The 18609-nt window shown below is 42.6% G+C and overlaps 2 protein-coding genes across 12 annotated transcripts in view; one reads left to right on the top strand and one right to left on the bottom strand.

Annotated features, from left to right (window-relative positions):
• The window catches only part of LOC123503830 (serine protease 33-like), a 71196-nt gene extending 57228 nt beyond the window's left edge, over positions 1 to 13968 (top strand). For 6 of the 9 annotated variants that reach the window (XM_045253896.1, XM_045253898.1, XM_045253895.1 and 3 more), the window contains 10 exons: positions 5933 to 6058; positions 6244 to 6363; positions 7195 to 7329; positions 8215 to 8295; positions 9776 to 9913; positions 10689 to 10905; positions 11109 to 11258; positions 11483 to 11625; positions 11747 to 11901; positions 12032 to 13968. In XM_045253896.1, the coding sequence (XP_045109831.1) occupies positions 5950 to 6058; positions 6244 to 6363; positions 7195 to 7329; positions 8215 to 8295; positions 9776 to 9913; positions 10689 to 10905; positions 11109 to 11258; positions 11483 to 11625; positions 11747 to 11901; positions 12032 to 12190 (1407 nt within the window). In that variant the 5' untranslated portion in view covers positions 5933 to 5949 and the 3' untranslated portion in view covers positions 12191 to 13968. The remainder of the gene's footprint in view (positions 1 to 5932; positions 6059 to 6243; positions 6364 to 7194; positions 7330 to 8214; positions 8296 to 9775; positions 9914 to 10688; positions 10906 to 11108; positions 11259 to 11482; positions 11626 to 11746; positions 11902 to 12031) is intronic. The other 3 variants (XM_045253901.1, XM_045253902.1, XM_045253903.1) reach the window with 3 other exon arrangements.
• A 430-nt stretch (positions 13969 to 14398) lies between these two features.
• LOC123503828 (putative per-hexamer repeat protein 5) lies at positions 14399 to 18425 on the bottom strand. 3 transcript variants are annotated; one of them, XM_045253890.1, is made up of 8 exons: positions 18296 to 18425; positions 17989 to 18123; positions 17770 to 17890; positions 16909 to 17553; positions 15979 to 16806; positions 15197 to 15290; positions 14887 to 14991; positions 14399 to 14607 (listed from the first exon to the last, which is right to left on the bottom strand). In XM_045253890.1, exons 1-8 carry the CDS (start codon positions 18335 to 18337, stop codon positions 14571 to 14573), a joined length of 2007 nt encoding a protein of 668 aa, XP_045109825.1. In that variant the 5' UTR covers positions 18338 to 18425; the 3' UTR covers positions 14399 to 14570. The 3 variants fall into 3 exon arrangements, with proteins under 3 accessions (XP_045109825.1, XP_045109826.1, XP_045109824.1); XM_045253891.1 differs by having other exon boundaries at positions 15979 to 16494; positions 16885 to 17553; XM_045253889.1 differs by having other exon boundaries at positions 15979 to 17553.
• Positions 18426 to 18609: the final 184 nt, after the last annotated feature.

Genomic DNA, 18609 nt, shown 5'->3' on the forward strand with positions numbered 1-18609 from the left:
TCGTTATTTTCACCGTGTTGATGCAAGAGTGTATTTAAGTTATGCGTTAGATCTTTAATTAGAATTGAATATACATGATTTTTTTTTTTTTTTTTTTTGCTGTGATGATAACGGCGCTCTGTTTCGAAACTATTCTATTTTTATAAGGTAGATTTTTTGTGCTATTGTTAGTTTCATTGTCTTGTTTGTTTTTATTTATTCTTACTAATGAAGTGTGTTTAATTAAGATGGATGATTCGTGGACGCCAATGTGAGGAAGTGTGTGTGTGTGTGTGTGTGTGTGTGTGTGTGTGTGTGTGTGTGTGTGTGTGTGTGTATGTATGTGTGTTGTGTGTGTGTATGTGTGTGTGTGTAAATTATAGGTTCGAGCGTGATGAATTGACGTTTCGCTGGTTAATTTTTGCATTGTATATGTGAATGACTTGTACACACACACACACACACACACACACACACACACATTAATGTATACGATTCACACACTAAAACAAAACATGTTGTCAGAGAGAGAGAGAGAGAGAGAGAGAGAGAGAGAGAGAGAGAGATGTCATTAACTCATGTAAATTTTAACACCATCTCTGTTACTATCTTTTCATCTTCTTAATCTTCTTCAGTTACTTCTTCTACTACTACTACTTCTTCTTCTTCTTCTTCTTCTTCTTCTTCTTCTTTTTCTTTTTCTTTTCTTTTCTTTTTCTTTTCTTCTTCTTCTTCTTCTTCTTCTTCTTCTTCTTCTTCTTCTTCTTCTTCTTCGTCTTCTTCTACTACTACTACTACTACTACTACTACTACTACTACTACTACTTCATGTTCCTGTTCCGCCCATTCACCAGCCTTACATTCCCACCACAGCCTCCCCCAGTCAAGCCACAAAGCCTCCCAACACTAGCATAAGGAGCTCGCGGGACTGACTGACTGACTGACTAATTCCCCTTGCGGCTTTCCACCATCCCGTGTACCATCTCCCGACAACCACGTGACTCCTGCTCGCGAGATAATTCACCCTATTAGAAACTCTCCCAAGGTAACAAATGCCTTTATTATCTAGCTGACCATTGCCACTTAACTCCTGAAATTGATGGTTGCATATTTGTGTGAGTTGGGGAGGTCCTTTCTCACGCCACCACCCTCCTCCACTTCGACTGCCCTGCTTTTCCTGACTTCTATGAGGAAAGAACGTTGGGTTTTGTTTGTATTGTCGTGAATGCTGGTTATATTCAATGTTGGTGATGGTGATGTGGTTGTATTATTACTATTGATAATGGTAATGGTAAGATGAATAGTAATACCGTTTCGTTTCTTTATGTTTCCCTTGCTGCTGCTGTTCATGGTCTCATCTGGTAACAACAACAGAAAGCAGCATTACCATTACTCGAACCACTATATACCATTACCTTCCTGTTTGTGCATCGTGGCTCGCAGTACGTTCTCACACCATTCATGCCTGAGGCGGCGAGGTGGCGAGGGATGAGTGTGAATTATACTGTGGTGAGAAATCGAGTAACTGTCATTAACCTCCACTGTACTTATTGTTTTTTTTTTTTTTAATAGTTCTCTGGCAGTCTCCCTAGAAAAGGTAACTGATCATTTCTATATGTTCCCTCTCTTCCCTTCCTTTACTACATTGCTACTACTATCAACACTAATGACAATAAGTGTAATAGAAATAAATGACATTCTTAACATTTTTCAATATTTCTCGACAGTCTCCTTAGAAACTCTGACTGATCATTCCTAAGTGCTCCTTCTCTTCCCTTCCTTCACCACATTTCTACCACTACTAGCGATAATAATAGTAATAATAATACTTATAAATGCCATTCTTATCATTCTTCAGTAGTTCTCTAACAGTCTCCTTAGAAAAACTGACATTAGATCATTCCTAAGTGCTCTCTCACTGTCCTTCCTTTACCACATTGCTTCTACTACCACCACTGATGATAATGATAGTAATAGTAATACTTAAAAAGGCCTCTCATCGTTTTTTTTTTCTGTAGTTCTCTAACAGTCTTCCTAGAAAAGCTGAAAATAGATCATTCCTAAGTGCTTTCTCTCTGCCGTTCCTTTAACACATTGCTTCTACTACCACCACTGATGATAATGATAGTAATAGTAATACTTATAAATGCCTCCCTTATCGTATTCTTATCGTTTTTCAGAAGTTGTCTAACAGTCTCCCTAGAAAAGATGACAATAGATCATTCCTAAGTGCCCTTCCTTTAACACATTGCTTCTACTACCACCACTAATTGCAATAATAGTAAAAGTAATACTTATAAACGCCAAACACACGCCGCAATAACGAATCCCTTGAAGATGCTTGAACGTGGGCCGAGTAGCAGCAGTGGGCGGGCCGAGCCAAGCACTCACTCTCCCACGAGGCAGTCATTGGAGAGGCACCGCACCGGACCGCCGCGGAAAGCCTACTGGTCCACTTCCGTAACTTTCTCTCTCAGTAATGGGGCCGCCACCGGGTGCTCTCCCTGCTCTCCCTTAAACCCTCGGCTCTTCTGTGGTGGGAATGACGCGCGCCACTGCAGGATTCATTTGAAGTGCGTGGATTTGGCGCTTTTCCGAGGACGAGGAATTGCTCTCTCTCTCTCTCTCTCTCTCTCTCTCTCTCTCTCTCTCTCTCTCTCTCTCTCTCTCTCAGTATTTAAGACTCCAGAAACGAGGAATTGGATAGGGGTCTTCTTTTTTTTCTTTTCTTTTCTCTCCTCTCCTCCTCCTCTTCCTCTCTCATTTTCTATTTTTACCGTTAATGATTCAAGAAGCACCAGTCTAGTGAAACGTGGGTTGCATGAAACTCGTTATTTCTTTTTTTTTTTCTTTTTCTTTTTTTTTTTTTTTTTTTTTTTTTTGAGGAAGTAGACATTTACACATTTACAGCCCTGCGGAATCGTTAATGTCACTTGATGAGGTATGCAAACCTTTCACCGCCTGTTCACTCATCGAATTGTGAACCCACGTAGCGAATCACTCTGTTGAACCTAATTGTCATAGTGGAGAAGTGAAGGGAGACTGATTAATGGCGCTAATGAACGTATAATTACAAGTGACAAAAAGAGAAAATCAGATAGGAAAAAATTTGCTGAAGTCACGAAACTGTTGTCTTTATTCAGTGTTTACACTTTTATTACTAGTCTGAGGAACACCTTTGTAGTTACGTAACCGTACACTAGCAAGCAACAACAGCAAGAGTAACAGTATAGCCAAACAAGGCACGCACTTTCTTCCCTCTGTTGAAGTCACGAAATTTGTCTTTATTCAGAGTTCACACTTCTGTTATTAGATTTCAGAGGAACCTTACACTAGCAAACAACAAGAGTAACAGTATAGCTAAACAATACACACTTCCTTCCCTTTGTTGAAATCACAAAATCTGTCTGCATTCAGAGTTCACACTTTTACTAGTAATCTGAGAAACATCTTTGCACTTACATAATATTACACTAGCAAGCAACAACAACAAGAGTAACATTATGGCCAAACAATGCACACACTTCCTTCCCTTTGTTGAAATCACGAAACATGTCTTTATTCAGAGTTCACACTTCTATTACTAGTCTCAGGAACATCTTTGTGGTTACTTAAGCTTACAATAGCAAGCAATAACAGCAAGAGTAACAGTAAAGCTAAACAATGCACACACACACTTCCTTCCCTTCCTGTCACAAAGAGTCAATAGATTACGTACAGTAGGATGATAAGACCACGAGAGATGAGCCATACCGACCCCTACCATTATGTGTCAAGGTCCCGCACACCACACCACTGACCAGCCTCCTCCCCCAGTCAATCCTCCGCTCTTCCTTCGCCTCTCCGCACCAGTGACATAGAAAGGAACGTTCGGCAAGGCTCACGAGACTCTAATGGTGTCAATGTCAGCATTCCTCCCAAGGTGGCGAGTATTCGTTAAGCATTGGTGGTGGTGCGGTGGTGGCAGGTTATAGTGTTGACTGTGACAGTGCTGGTGTGGTGGTAGCTCAAATGTGGGACGAGGAAAGTCCACCACCACCACCGCTACCATCCCCGCCGCCGTCAGCTGGTTTGAGTCCCCGGTGTTTGCTCACTTTCGTCGTTCGTGCATCTGTCGCCGCGATTAGGGAAGGAACAGGGAAAGAAAGGAAGGCGTCGTGTTGATCTAGTTAATAGTAATGTCTTTCTCTAGAGGCCCATATTCTGAAACGCTTTGCTCTCACTATCACTGCTCTCCAAAGGCTCCAGTTGAAGATACTCGTGTTTTTAAGAGTATTTTTATGGTTCTGATGATGGATTGGCAACATTTCTAGTTTATCAAAAGGAGAAAACCATCTTGAAAATCAAGATAGTTGTCTCTGTGGCCTTGGGAAAATTGTCGCAGTGAGAAGGGAAGGCATTTCTGAATACGGATATCTCTCTCTTTCTCTCTCTCTCTCTCTCTCTCTCTCTCTCTCTCTCTCTCTCTCTCTCTCTCTCTCTCTCTCTCTCTCTCAAACACAAAACATACCTTAAAGGCTTGCTACTACATTTATCAAAGAAAACGAGAACATAATACGGGAGACTCGTTCAACATCAATTTACTAAACTCCAATACAACGTTCTGAACGCTGCGAGTAATTTTCCCTTGGCGTGATTAGCTTCACTTTGGGGGACGAGGTAGTGACGGTGAGGCAACACGGCCTTCACGCGGGAAGAATATAACAGAGCCTCTAACCCGCTGGTATTAAAAGGAGCCGTTATGAGGATGACTTGCCGTTTATCATTACACCTCAAGGAAATCAGTAAAAGAAACGCAATTCACAGGGAGAGAAAAGAGAAATATATGGGAAAGAACTATATCTGTGTTTCTGTGGTTTGAACGGTACGTATTCAGAAGCGCTTTGCTCTCTCATCATGACTATTTTCTAAGGTCACAGAAATAATAAGCGGGGTTTACAAAAGTGTTTCTCCTGTTGATAATGTAGAAATCTTGTCATTCTGCCTCTAGAACTGAAAATATATACCTTAAAAACTCAGGTAAATTTAAATAAAGCCCTTTGAAATAGTGGGGGTGAAGCGCAGAAGTGTTTGAGAATACGAGCCGTAGATGTGAGGTAGGTATGTTGCTGTGACAGAGATGATAGTGGTAGTAGTTGTAGTGTCTCAGGTTTCTTCTCCAAGCCGGATATTCAGCTTCTCCTCTCTTATTACCTTATTCGTCTCCGTCCGTGTTTATCTTTTCTCTGTCTTCCTTTATTGAGGGTACGTCAGCTTGGGAAATGAAAAGTAACACACACACACACACGTGACACTTCACTGGAGGACTTCGTGTAGCTCATAAAAAAGAAGAGAAAAGAGATGTGACAAGGAGAACCACGAAGGAAAAAAAATAAAGATATGTAAGAGATGTATGGAAGGAAATTGAGAGAGAGAGAGAGAGAGAGAGAGAGAGAGAGAGAGAGAGAGAGAGAGAGAGAGACTCACAAAACACCATATCTTGCCTTGAAAATTAATCAAGCAGATGACGCCATTCTGTAACACCGTTAGTCACTGTCAGAGAGAGAGAGAGAGAGAGATAATACTAATTCATGAAATGACAACCTCCCTTCTGTCACGCCGCTGCCTCCCGCCGTGAACAGAATGAGATAAACTCCATATTTGTCGAGATTCACTTATTATGTAGATCCGTAGTAGAATAAACCGAATAGTCTAATGTTTATCCGTACTTTTCTTCATTAGTTAAGCAGTGCACGGGGGTCAGAGGTGTGGCAATTCAGAGTTACGCGTGAGGAAGAGTAATATCTTCGCTTCATCACTTCACTTAAGTTTTGGTTCAAGATTTCAGTGAAGTGGCCGACAAAACACTCTCTCTCTCTCTCTCTCTCTCTCTCTCTCTCTGAACGATGAGAGTATTTTCTTTCCTGTTCCTTTGCTTCATCGTTTTCTAATCTTCATTGTTCTCTCTTTGCAGGTTGATGTGGTGACGTCATGGGTGAGGGAAGATGGGGAGGAGTACCAGCCTCCATGAACAGCCTCCTCCTCTTCCTCCTCCTACTCTTCTCCCTCCACCTCTCCAATTCCCCGGCCTCTGCGCAGCGTGAGTACTCCTGTGACCTGCTCAATGGTCAGTGTTGGCTGTTATACCTGTGTGGACTCCCATTGTAAGGATATGTAGTGAAGCTTACATCATCCGCTCTCTCTCTCTCTCTCTCTCTCTCTCTCTCTCTCCGGAGACAATATCGAATCACTCAACACTCACTCTCTTCTATTCCTTCCTCACAGAGACTACTACTACTGATGTTGCTCGCTTCATCAGAGGGATCTTCACGCTGCCGGATTATTGCCTCCATGACGGCATTCAGGCGGCGTGCACGTTCGTCCTCACCTGCATTATCCGCGGAGGTGAGTCTTGAAGTACCACCCGTCTTTTGAAACACTTCCTTCTCATTGAAACTGTTTCCAAAGACAAGAAATTACTTATCTGGTTCTTTAGGTGTTTTCTGATGCAGACACCTTCGCACTTTGCCCTCATAGTACATTACATTAGGGAGATGGTGGCGACTAGTGGACGAGGTGGTGAGCGTGGGATCGGGCAGACGTCCATGCAGACGTAGGTTCGAATCCCACCACATACCGCGTTGAAGCTATGCCATTTCTCAAGTGGTTTAAAGTTACCTACATGTCACCATAATACCCAGGTTCTATGGTGATTACACCAAAGATGCGCTAGGGTGGTGATATGGATCCTAATATGGGTACCACTATAAATAAAATTGCCTGCGCCACGAATGGGCGGAAGCTGAACAGCGCTTCCCACATATACTCTTCAAGTAGCTATAAGCCATAACATGAAAAAAATAAATAAATAACTTGTTAGAAATCGTCTAGTTAGGAGCCAGAGGTGTGTTTCTGGTTGCAACTCACGCAGACATACACACGTGTACACCTTACCATCGTCACACACTCAGAGCCATATTCAGAAAAGCTTCCGTAGCTCTCTCAATGCGAGCATTTTCCAAGACTACAGAGACGATTAGCTGAGTTCTGAGGAGCATTTTTCCTGTTGATAATGCAGAAAACTTGTTGACGTGTCACTAGAATTACAGAAACATCCGTAAAAACCAGTGTCACATCAATTAGAGCCCTTTGCAAATAGTGAAGGTGCAGTGAGGCGCAGAAGTGTTTCAGAATATGAGTCTTAAGTCCCAGTCCCACAATGTTCCTCATCCACAGGCACCTTTGTTAACAAGTGTGGTGGAGGCTTCTTCTACACGTGCTGCGTCCCCACCATGGCCACCGTCAGGTCCGATGCTGTCAGACACATGAATATCTTCAGCAGACAACCTCCTCCCATGGTCAACCGTCCTAGTGAGTCAGAACAAACACATTTCTTTCAGGTCTTACCGAAGAGATTGTAAATTACAGTTAGTTTTTTTTTTTTCTTCTTCTTCTTTTTCCTTATCATTCAGTGTACAGCTCTGATTTTCCAATGCATATACATATATTTTTTTCAGTATTAATAATTCATTTCAGGTTTTAGATCATAACTTGTTTATAGTTTTTGTATTTTATTCAGTGGCAAATGAGACGCTCTTGTGGCCTCTGTCTCGATCTTCATTCTCCTGTCCTCAATCTGACCAAGAGATCCACATTTCGACAAATATATATTAAGTTACTATTGACATACTTCACACACTAAATTTATGTATGTTCTTCTTAGTAGTTCGATTAATTACCTTTACACATTCACCTCCTAAGAAAAGGAGGAATTAATCCTTGATACAGACTGACAGACAGACAGACGTGTACAGTGTACACCCTTTCCTACCCCCGCACCACGTCCTGCACGACCCTCACTCATCTTTTTAAGTTCACACTGCAACAAACATAGTATGTCAGCACCTCACCACAAGTGCATGAAATGTGTAGGAAAAATGCAGAGATGATATGGATGTGTATTTTAAAGTATGAGTAGTTTTCCCAGACACTGCACACAGTACAAGAGTAGCAATTCGTACACGACTCAATTCAGTTAGAGTCTCAGAGACCATGTCTGCACAAACCATCATAGACTCCAATGAAGACACATAGAATATCTTTCACATTGTAGATCTTCTTTCCTCTATGTAATTAATCTTCCTAATGACAGAGAAGCAAGTTTTGCACTCAATTTTTTTTTTTTTTTTTTTTTCTGACGCATGTGTAGACGGAGGACTTGACAGATTGACTGTAACTTGTGCCTGTCATTTGCAGTTGCTCGTCCAAGGTTACCCCTCCATCGTCGTCCAAGACCTTATTTTAGACCTCGACCTTGGGGCCTTAACCGCATCCCAGGTAATGTTTGTCTGCACTCTCCCTTCATCAACTCGCACTGTAGTGCAAGTAGCTTGTCACCAAGGCTGTGTTGACAGTCTCACTCCACCTGTAGCGTGTAGTGTAGCGCCTCGCCCATGGAAGTGCTGTGAGCATGTTGCCCTCGTGGCTCACTAGTCTTCTCTTTGCTTACAAGTATGGGAATACTTTCCTTAGTGTCACCATGTTGTTGGTGAAATGGTAAAGGCATCTTGCTGTCTGGTACATTCCTGCTGCCTCCACCTGCTGTACGCCCTTCCACCTTGCCCTGTATGATGCCTTCCTTGTTCCATCTTGGAATGTTCTTCTCACTGTTTTCTAGAATCCTCTCCGAATAGATATTGAAGCTTGTGATTTTTCTTCCTCATTGTACATAATTATATTGTGTACTTTAGCTCTAGAATAGCTTGTAAATGAATAGACAAATAAGTAAATAGATTAATAAATTAAATGGATAAGTTGATGATAAATGCCTACACAAAATAAGAGAAACATTCATGATTTTTATTTTTAGGTGACATACAGTATTTATACTGTTTGGTGTTTTATCTACCAGCATAATTTACTTAAGTTGACAGTGTAAGACATGATGGGAATGCACCACTGAACTCATAATTGATTTAGAGATCAATGACATAATTCAGTGCCACAAACTGTAGTATTTGTCTACTCCATCAACTGCTCCTGTCCTTAAGACACTTCATTTGTCATATTCTGCCTAGAGAGTGTGTCAAATTATAAACCCTTGCTGATACTTTACTAGTGAAGTTAGCAAATGTTGGGGTTCTTGAGGGTTGTGCATTTGAAGGTATGCTTGATGACATTAGGAAGTGTGTGAAATGCCTTACTGTTTCCAGCATTATCTTTAGCACAAAGCATGCACTAGTGTTCTGTAGTCATTGTCTCATTTGTGATTGTTCATAAATCAGGAAAACTTCACATTAATGAAAGTTAAGCACATCCATGTTATGAGGCAGTGATGGTGTTGTATTGTGATTCCATAGTCCATCCATTCCCCACACCTTGCCTCTTACCACACATGTGCTTGCCCTCTAAGTGAGAGCTGTGGCCTTTGCCGGAACCAGTACAAGCAAGGAGCTCTTTGTATCCTTGAGCATAAATTGAAGGGCATTATGAACCTTAACCTTCCTTGACTTGTTACAAAGAATACACAAGAATGGTTATAAGAAAATGTTGTTTGCTATGTGTACACAGTACTAGTCACTTCATTGGCTGAGTGGATGCAGATAACATACCATTGTTAAAGATGCATCTTGTGTCACAATAATGTCTGAATTCTGACATCCTGGTTTGCAACTATGTATTAGCTTTTATGTTAACCTCTGAAAAAGTCAGAGACTGACAGCCTGACCTCACCACTGTTGACTAAAGGTACGGACTGGTCGGTGGCACAAAGGTGACAAATTCCTGTTGTTCCTGAATGACTAAGGTTTCATTCCAGTTCGAGAGGACCCTGTCCTAAGACCGGACACACAGCTTCTCCAACAGCAGCCAGAACAGCAGCAACAACAGCATCGACAGTTCCAAGCTGCCTCCATTGAGCCCAACCTGCAGCTCAGCGCTGGGGTTAATGAACCAGGTAGATTAGTCGTATTAAGCACAACGTTTATTGTAAGGATAAGTGACTTAAGATATTTTACTGTGTATTGATTGGGTCATTTGTGTGTCTGATGCGCATTATTTTATTCATCGTGTGTTGAGTTATCCTGCAAAGCATCAATATGGGAGTGTGATGAGTACACAAGAAAGATGATTGTTTTCCTGAAAGCATCCTTTAGTATTTCTGCCACATTGGATGACAGATCCATCCCTGTGGCTCATCTCTTCAAGGGACAAAGTCTGAGATGACTCTCAGACACCTCACCTTGCATTGTAGCATCCACAGCCTCGGCTCCTCAGGACTGTAATGATTATCATGTTAAAGCTCACCATGAAGCCTCCATCATGTGCAGGAATACATTATTCTTGTCACTTACAGCTAGTATTCAGAAAGGCTTGATCATTAGCATCCTTTTTATACTAAGCATGTACTTTTCTCGGATATAAATATGCATGCTTGCAACAACTGCATATAAATAAATGTATGTATATATATATATATATAAACCATAGTGTAGTGCACATAGTAAGGTTCAGTAATGTAAGGAGCATGTGATGCAATTTCTATATTAGAAAGCACATGTTAAATGTTACTTGTGTTTGTCATGACATCATGAAAAACAACACTAATTGAATATTGAGATACAGTGAATACATACTAATTTGTATATGATAGTCTAATGCTGTTATATAGAATGCACGTCACATGCTCCTGACACGGAAGGAAACCTCATCAAATTGTTCTCCTGACAAAGGTGGTACGAAGTCTTCACTCTCCCGTACCAAGCATCGTCGTGTTTCAGGCTGTGGCACTCCCAGAATATCTCAGTTTGCTAAAAGAATCATAGGCGGGGACGAGGCCAGATTTGGTGAGTTCCCCTGGCAGGCACACATTCGCATCTCTGGGTACCAATGCGGTGGTGTGCTGGTGAACCACTTCTTTGTAGCCACTGCAGCCCACTGTGTCCACAAGTGAGTGAAGTGCAACATACTGGGCTGATCGCTTCTTCCCTCATGCTCTTTATATTTACTCTTGGAAATGCTATGTTAAAAGATTCAAGTAAACAAGAAGTTATATTCCCATTTAATGCTTTAAAAGAGAGATTCACATTATATTTTGTTAAAGTTGAAGAAGTGATTTTTATCAAATTCAGCAAAATTTTTTTGTTTTTTAGGGCACGGCTCAACCAGATCACAGTTCATCTTGGAGAGTTTGATACCAAAGACACCGGGGAGCATGAAGAGCCGCTGCCCAAGGAAACCTTTGCTGTTGTGGAGAAGAGGATTCATCCCATGTTCAAGTACATGCTTACACAACCTGACAGGTTAGTCGACTTCATGTTCCCATATTTGGGCTGGCAGGCAGCTCAGCAAACCAAACTGGGTCCAAAGGCTTACAACAAACATCAACACTAGGTCACATATCAATCTAGTCATCCAAAGCTGTGACCACAGATATTTGTAAGTCTTGCCCCTGGTACTTTCATTGGTAGATTGTCTGTTATATTTGTGGGACAGAACAGCTGAAGTGTGCCTCTCTTCTCCACAGGTATGATATTGCAGTGCTGCGTCTCAACCGCCCTGTCATCTACCGAGCCAACATCCTGCCCATCTGTCTACCTGATCCTAATGACAACTTCATTGGGGATGTAGGCATTGTGGCTGGCTGGGGCAAGACAGATAACTCCTTCGGTAAGTGATGACAGGGCTCCAAGTCACAAAATTTTTTCCAGAACCTTATACTTTTTTTAATCAGTTAGCATTGTTATTCTGATGCCAATTCATGTGCACTGAAGGCACTAATTTTTCTCAGGAAAAACGGGTACCAACATACTGAGGAAGGTACTGGTGCCAATCATCAGCAACGACGAATGTCTTTCCTGGCATCACCACAAGGGTATTGATGTCAAGCTGCATTATGAGATGTTCTGTGCTGGCCATTCCCAAGGCAAGATGGATGCATGTCTGGTAAGTCCACCTAACTATTGTTTTACTACTCACTTGTTGACCATGACCCTCCCATCTGCAAGAAAATTGTTGAAAATAAGAGACCTGAAATTGTAAGAAAACATACAGTAAACTTCCTTTGCTCCTGTAGGGGGACTCTGGAGGACCATTGGTGGTGGAGAAGGATGGACGGTGGGTGTTGGCAGGCATCACCTCAGCAGGCTTTGGCTGTGCTGTGGACCACCAGCCCGGCATCTACCACAAGGTGTCTGTCACTGCGGGCTGGGTGACGGGTAGTGTGCGGACGTGATAGTGCTTGTACATAATGGTAAGTGAATAAGGAAAAATGCTCCCAGCACACACCTAGTACTACAGTGTTGCTTGTGCCAACCTCGTACTAATGCTGTGTTGTGTTTGTATACACTGATATTTTTGTCTTAAACTTGTACAGTGTTCATCAAGCCAAGAAGTGATGTTTTATGAAAAAACAAACCTTTCTTTACAACAACTGACTTAAAATCACCATGTGTACTTCGTCTATAAAGTCACATCATCTAGAGTAGTAAAGCTACAAATGTGTTGCTTAGCACTACCATTGTACCTGTGTCATGCCCTCCCTTTGTACCTATGGCACTATATGTCTTCCCAGTGTAATTATGTCACCATACTCCTCAAAGCTAGTCATGTAGCTGCTGGTGACCAGGCAGCTATTGGAACTTCCCTCTATGAGTGAGTGATGCCTTCTTAAGGAAGCCCCCACACTGGATGGCTTGTCTTTCAAAAAGTTGTGATTTAAACTGTTCTGTAACTGGAAGTGAATTAGCAAATGAATGCAAACATATATGTTCCCAACTTTGTACCTTGTGATATCAGTGCATGAAGCCAGTGATGAAGGTATTATAAAGATAATTTTATCATAAGTGTAGCATGACATATGCTGATAGTGGTAGAATGTATATCTGTACATATTGTTGCATTCCTTAACTCCTCTTCAAAAATAATTTTACAAGGTTATCATTGACTAGCGTAGAAATTGAATGATCAACGTGATGTGTGGTATGAAGTATTTCTGCATGCTCACTTTTTGCAAAATTTTACAGTACCGTGATTGAAGTTCTTGAAGCTTGAGTTTGATGTGAAGACTTAATTAATGATCTCTGTATATTGTGTAATGGTTTTTAAGTAGGCTGGAATTACATTTCAAAACCAAAAAAATGTACTCTGCAAGACCATTCTAGGAATCATCACAGCAAAATACAAAGTGTAGGTAAATAGACGGTATGAATTGATTAACCTGGTCTGTTAGAGGAGAGCCCAGCGTGTGACACACTGCCTATTACGACACCTCCGTGAATGACCTCCAGGGTTGTAAAGTTACTGTGAAATATGAAATATGTTACTTACAGTTCCATCAATGATGACCAGGATATCAATCATGTGAGACGCTTCTTTCTGATGGTGTCATCTGTAGCTTGTTGTGCAATGACTGATTGTAATGCATGTGGCAATGTTGCACTCAGGCTCTTCCTATAATGATATTGTCACCATGTTACACAAAAACACACACACACACACACACACACACACACACACACACACACACACACACACACACAGCGAACAAAACCATCAAATAATGTCATTCCATGTGGCTTCTTGATCCCGTTCTACTTGTACAAATACGATGTTAGCTGTAGCACTTTCTACTGACCGTGGCAATCATTTTGATGCTTATATTTTTATACATTGTTTGATAGTGCAGTTAATATCAACTCCATCTTCTCCTGACTTTCACACTCCATCACAATGACAAATTCATCAATCAGCTTGTTATGTTCTTGTTCCCACAAAGAATATAATGTAGATTATGATTATATGCATTTTTACAAGGAAATGCTAGTTAGAGATTTTGATAGCAGAATCACACACACTCAACACACACACACACTCTCTCTCACGCAGTGAACTACAAACAAATCAAGCTGTCATGTGGGATCACTCGCACTAAATACTGGGATCAGTCTTTCGTAGATAAGTATGACATTAAAGCTGTACATAATATTTATTTTGAAATAAACTATAAATCAATTAATGTGTTTTCCTCACTGCCACCACATCACTGCACTGATGTGGAAACAGAATGCTGGAGCGGTGGACACACGCACAAATCTGTCTCCAGGAAAACATTGTAACCTAGTGAAAACATAAGATGTATTCTCTTATAAATATGAAGAAATGGTAAGAAAATTCTTTGTCACAATGATACAATCAAAACTGAAATGTCACTTTTCCATGGAACAGAGAGTACAGATGAGTTCCATGTAGCATTCTGCAGGAATAGATTGCTCACTTGCCTGTGTGCTAATTCCAGCATGCTTCATTATGTCAGCACCAGTAGACACACTACATTCCCAATTAACAGTGAGGTGTGGACTTGGATTCCACTGCACAAAAAAATACAATCACTTCATACATTAATACAAGGTGAAACAGGCATCTTGTAAATCAAAGTACTATATAACTGAGGTTAACATTTTTATTAAGATAGTGAGGTTAGAGATGGTTGTGGCTCTCACACATCAGTCTCTGCAACATTTGACACTGAAGTACATCAGACAGGTAGTAGTGATGTAGCGATATGTGAAACTGATGGGAGAAGCGTTGGGTATGGGCGTGCAGACTGGCAGGCATTAGTTCACCCTGGTGGCTGGTTTCTGACACAAAATCCTGCACAACAAAGAGAAAAGTAAATTAATACTTTCAGAAGTAGAAACTTTTTACCTTCATTTTCATCATTGAAAACACCACCAATAATTATCATTGCCATAATTTCTACCTCCCTACCAACACATGTCATTATTATTATCATCATTTTTACTACACCACCATTACTATCAGAATAATCAGTGACTCAATTTTCTTTACCATTATCAACATTACTTTCACCACCACCATTACTACTACTACTACTTCCACTGCCACCACATACACCATGACAAGACCCACCTCTTTATGTTTCCACAAGAGGAGTCATTCCACCAGAAGTCCTTAACCTTCCTCATTTCAGTGCAGTCCTCTTCCCCAGCGCTGTTAGGTTCTCCAGATGCCCACCTGCCAAATGCAAACATCTCACTACCTCCCTTACCTTACTCAGTTCATTTCCTTGCTCCGCATTGCAGATTTATCCATATTCAACATAATATATATACTTCAGATTTCCCTTCACTTTTTTGCCTCTCTCTCTCTCTCTCTCTCTCTCTCTCTCTCTCTCTCTCTCTCTCTCTCTCTCTCTCTCTCTCTCTCTTGTTTGACGTACCCAGTGTATACAGGTACTGATCTGTCTGTCCAGATGAAGCTTCCCTCAGTGCTCTGGTCAGTCAAACCAATCCATGTATCATCAGTTGCGAGGTCTGAAATTTAAAAAAGACTCCACTGAGAAACATTCACTAACAATATACCCAAAAGAATCCCAGTGAGGAATACCACAAGACTGAACAGAAGACCAATATTAGATAACAACATATATGGTAGCACTCATAGTTTGAACATTGTTGGAAAGAAAAAAAAACTTTTCTTTTTTTTTGTTATGGCCTATAGCACCTGTAGGCATACTTGAAGAGTATATGTGGGAAGTGCTGTTAAGCTCCCACCCATTAGTGGTGCAGGCAATTTTATTTATAGTGGTACCCATATTAAGGCCCATATCACCACCTAGGTGCATCTTTGGTGCAACCACCTAGGAGCTAACTATGTATCATGGTGACATGTAGGTAACTCTAAACCACTTGACAAGTGGCATAGCTTCAAAGCGGCATATGGTGGGATTCAAATCTACACGTGGACGTCTGCCTGATCCCCACGCTCACCACCTTATCCACTATGCCACCACCTCCCTAAGACAGCTAGAACAACTGAATTCATGAAACATGAATAAATTGTAACTCCCAAATGAATACTGTTACTTACTTGTATATATATATTGGGCTAGATAAGAGACTTCTGGTTATTGATTCATGAATACCATCTAAACTGAATGTGATAATATATTTGTCATACTTGAAGTCATTGAGAGAGCAAGTAAACTTTTAGGGACATTACCTCTAAGGAAGGAAGACTGATCTGCAGTTGTGATCTTGCCATATTCTGCACCAAGAGCATTGCAGTAGATCTCACCTTGCACCCAGTCAAACTTAACATTGTTGTCAATCTGGTAACATGAGGACTCATAGAGTGACCATCCACTCTCACAGGCCCAACGTGGCTCAGCAGTGGTGGGCACCACTGTTGTTGTCGGTGGGAGTGTTGTGATTTCTGTTTCTTTTTCCGTTACACATTCAATCAGAGTTGTCGATTCTACTGTAACAGTCGTCGTTTCTTCTGTGACTGTTGACTCAGTCACTCCAGAGGGACCTCCAGTGCCAGTGGTGGTGGTCTCTGTTACTCCAGAGGGACCTCCAGTGCCAGTGGTGGTGGTGGTGGTCTCTGTCACTCCAGAGGAACCTCCATTACCAGTAGTGGTTGAGCCAGTCACTCCAGAGGGGCCTCCAGTGCCAGTGGTGGTTGAGCCAGTCACTCCAGTGCCAGTGGTGGTTGAGCTAGTCACTCCAGAGGGGCCTCCAGTGCCAGTGGTGGTTGAACCAGTCACTTCAGTGCCAGTGGTGGTTGAGCCAGTCACTCCAGAGGGGCCTTCAGTGCCAGTGTTGGTTGAACCACTCACTCCAGTGCCAGTGGTGGTTGAGCTAGTCACTCCAGAGGGGCCTCCAGTGCCAGTGGTGGTTGAGCCAGTCACTCCAGAGGGGCCTCCAGTGCCAGTGGTGGTTGAGCTAGTCACTCCAGTGCCAGTGGTGGTTGAGCCAGTCACTCCAGTGCCAGTGGTGGTTGAGCTAGTCACTCCAGAGGGGCCTCCAGTGCCAGTGGTGGTTGAACCAGTCACTCCAGTGCCAGTGGTGGTTGAGCCAGTCACTCCAGTGCCAGTGGTGGTTGAGCTAGTCACTCCAGAGGGGCCTCCAGTGCCAGTGGTGGTTGAACCAGTCACTTCAGTGCCAGTGGTGGTTGAGCCAGTCACTCCAGAGGGGCCTTCAGTGCCAGTGTTGGTTGAACCACTCACTCCAGTGCCAGTGGTGGTTGAGCTAGTCACTCCAGAGGGGCCTCCAGTGCCAGTGGTGGTTGAGCCAGTCACTCCAGAGGGGCCTCCAGTGCCAGTGGTGGTTGAGCTAGTCACTCCAGTGCCAGTGGTGGTTGAGCCAGTCACTCCAGTGCCAGTGGTGGTTGAGCTAGTCACTCCAGAGGGGCCTCCAGTGCCAGTGGTGGTTGAACTAGTCACTCCAGTGCCAGTGGTGGTTGAGCTAGTCACTCCAGAGGGTCCTCCAGTGCCGGTGGTGGTTGAACCAGTCACTCCAGTGCCAGTGGTGGTTGAGCCAGTCACTCCAGAGGGGCCTCCAGTGCCAGTGGTCGTTGAACCAGTCACTCCAGTGCCAGTGGTGGTTGAGCTAGTCACTCCAGAGGGGCCTCCAGTGCCAGTGGTGGTTGAGCCAGTTACTCCAGAGGGGCCTCCAGTGCCGGTGGTAGTGGAAGTGACTTCTGTCACTCCAGTGCCAACAGTAGTGGTGGTGGTGAAGGGAGTCACTGAGGAGCAAGCTTCAGCCAGAAGAGATGACTGTATGGCACTAGTGTCTGGAAATAAATTATATAATGTAAACAATCACAAAATGATAATTCCACGCTTCAGGTGGTTTTTCCTGGTGCACGCAGAGGCTCTGCACACAGTGAGTGTCAGGTACATTACTAAGTGATGAACCAATCTTCATTAGTGTATAATCATTTTTATGTGACAATTGCATCAGTATAGATTAAGTAAAACAACATTTTGCTTGTTAGGGCAAGACTGACCAGAGATGTCGTCAACGAGTGAACACGACACCTTGCCGTCCTCGTCATACTCTTGTCTCACCATCAAGCCATACTGCTCCAGTTCGGACATACGCTTGAACACTGGTCCAGCAGCCCACGCCTGTCGAGACACAGTTATGGGGAGTTTCATGGTGCATTTTAACAGGAGGTATCTCACTGCCTTGGCCACCATTATTTTCTTTGCCACGAGAAACTTACGTGCACACTGCGAAAACAAGGAGAGTCACACTGGACCTCAGGGCTTCCGCTGGAGAAGTCGATGGCGAGCGTGTCTCCGCACTGCAATTCTGTCTCCTGCCTTGCAATGCCGCCCACTACACCGCCGCACACCACCTAGCAGACAAAAGTATTATCATGTTTTCTGTTATTTTTACGTATGCCAGTAACATTGACTACATGACTCACTTCAAATATGATTCTTATCAGAAAGAAAAAAAAAGGAAAGCCAGAGACAATTTCGGTTAGATGACACCTGTGACGTGTATCCTGCATTGCAGTGACTCACCTTCGCCAGGAGAAGGATCACTGCGACCTGTTGCCTCGCCATGGTTCAACCTTCGAGTGCAGTTAGGAAGCTGCTGCCAGTGTTCTTATATACACCATCATCACGGCCGGAGTTTGTGGTGGAATTTTCTACGTATAGTTCGCAGTTCGGTAATTCCACAAAAAAAAAAAAAGCTATGAAATTTTCTTTACTTTCTGTACAGTAATGTGTCATCTGCGGTATTCACGGTGAAAATGTGTTAATGATGTCATTAGTAACGCAAACAGAGGCTTTCAGAGGAAGAGTAGCAAGTCTCTTCAGCCGCAGCAGTACTA

The sequence above is a fragment of the Portunus trituberculatus genome, chromosome 14 (genome assembly GCF_017591435.1).
Source record: "Portunus trituberculatus isolate SZX2019 chromosome 14, ASM1759143v1, whole genome shotgun sequence".
NCBI lineage: Eukaryota > Metazoa > Arthropoda > Malacostraca > Decapoda > Portunidae > Portunus > Portunus trituberculatus.

Bases quoted from the DNA above. Each gene is read 5' to 3' on its own strand.
- LOC123503828 (XM_045253889.1), bottom strand. From the start codon at position 18,337: ATGGCGAGGCAACAGGTCGCAGTGATCCTTCTCCTGGCGAAG. The intron at 17,554-17,769 runs GTCAGTCTTGCC...ATTTATTTCCAG, and splicing joins ACTCGTTGACGACATCTCTG to ACACTAGTGCCATACAGTCA. The intron at 15,291-15,978 runs GTAATGTCCCTA...TTTAAATTTCAG, and splicing joins TCAGTCTTCCTTCCTTAGAG to ACCTCGCAACTGATGATACA.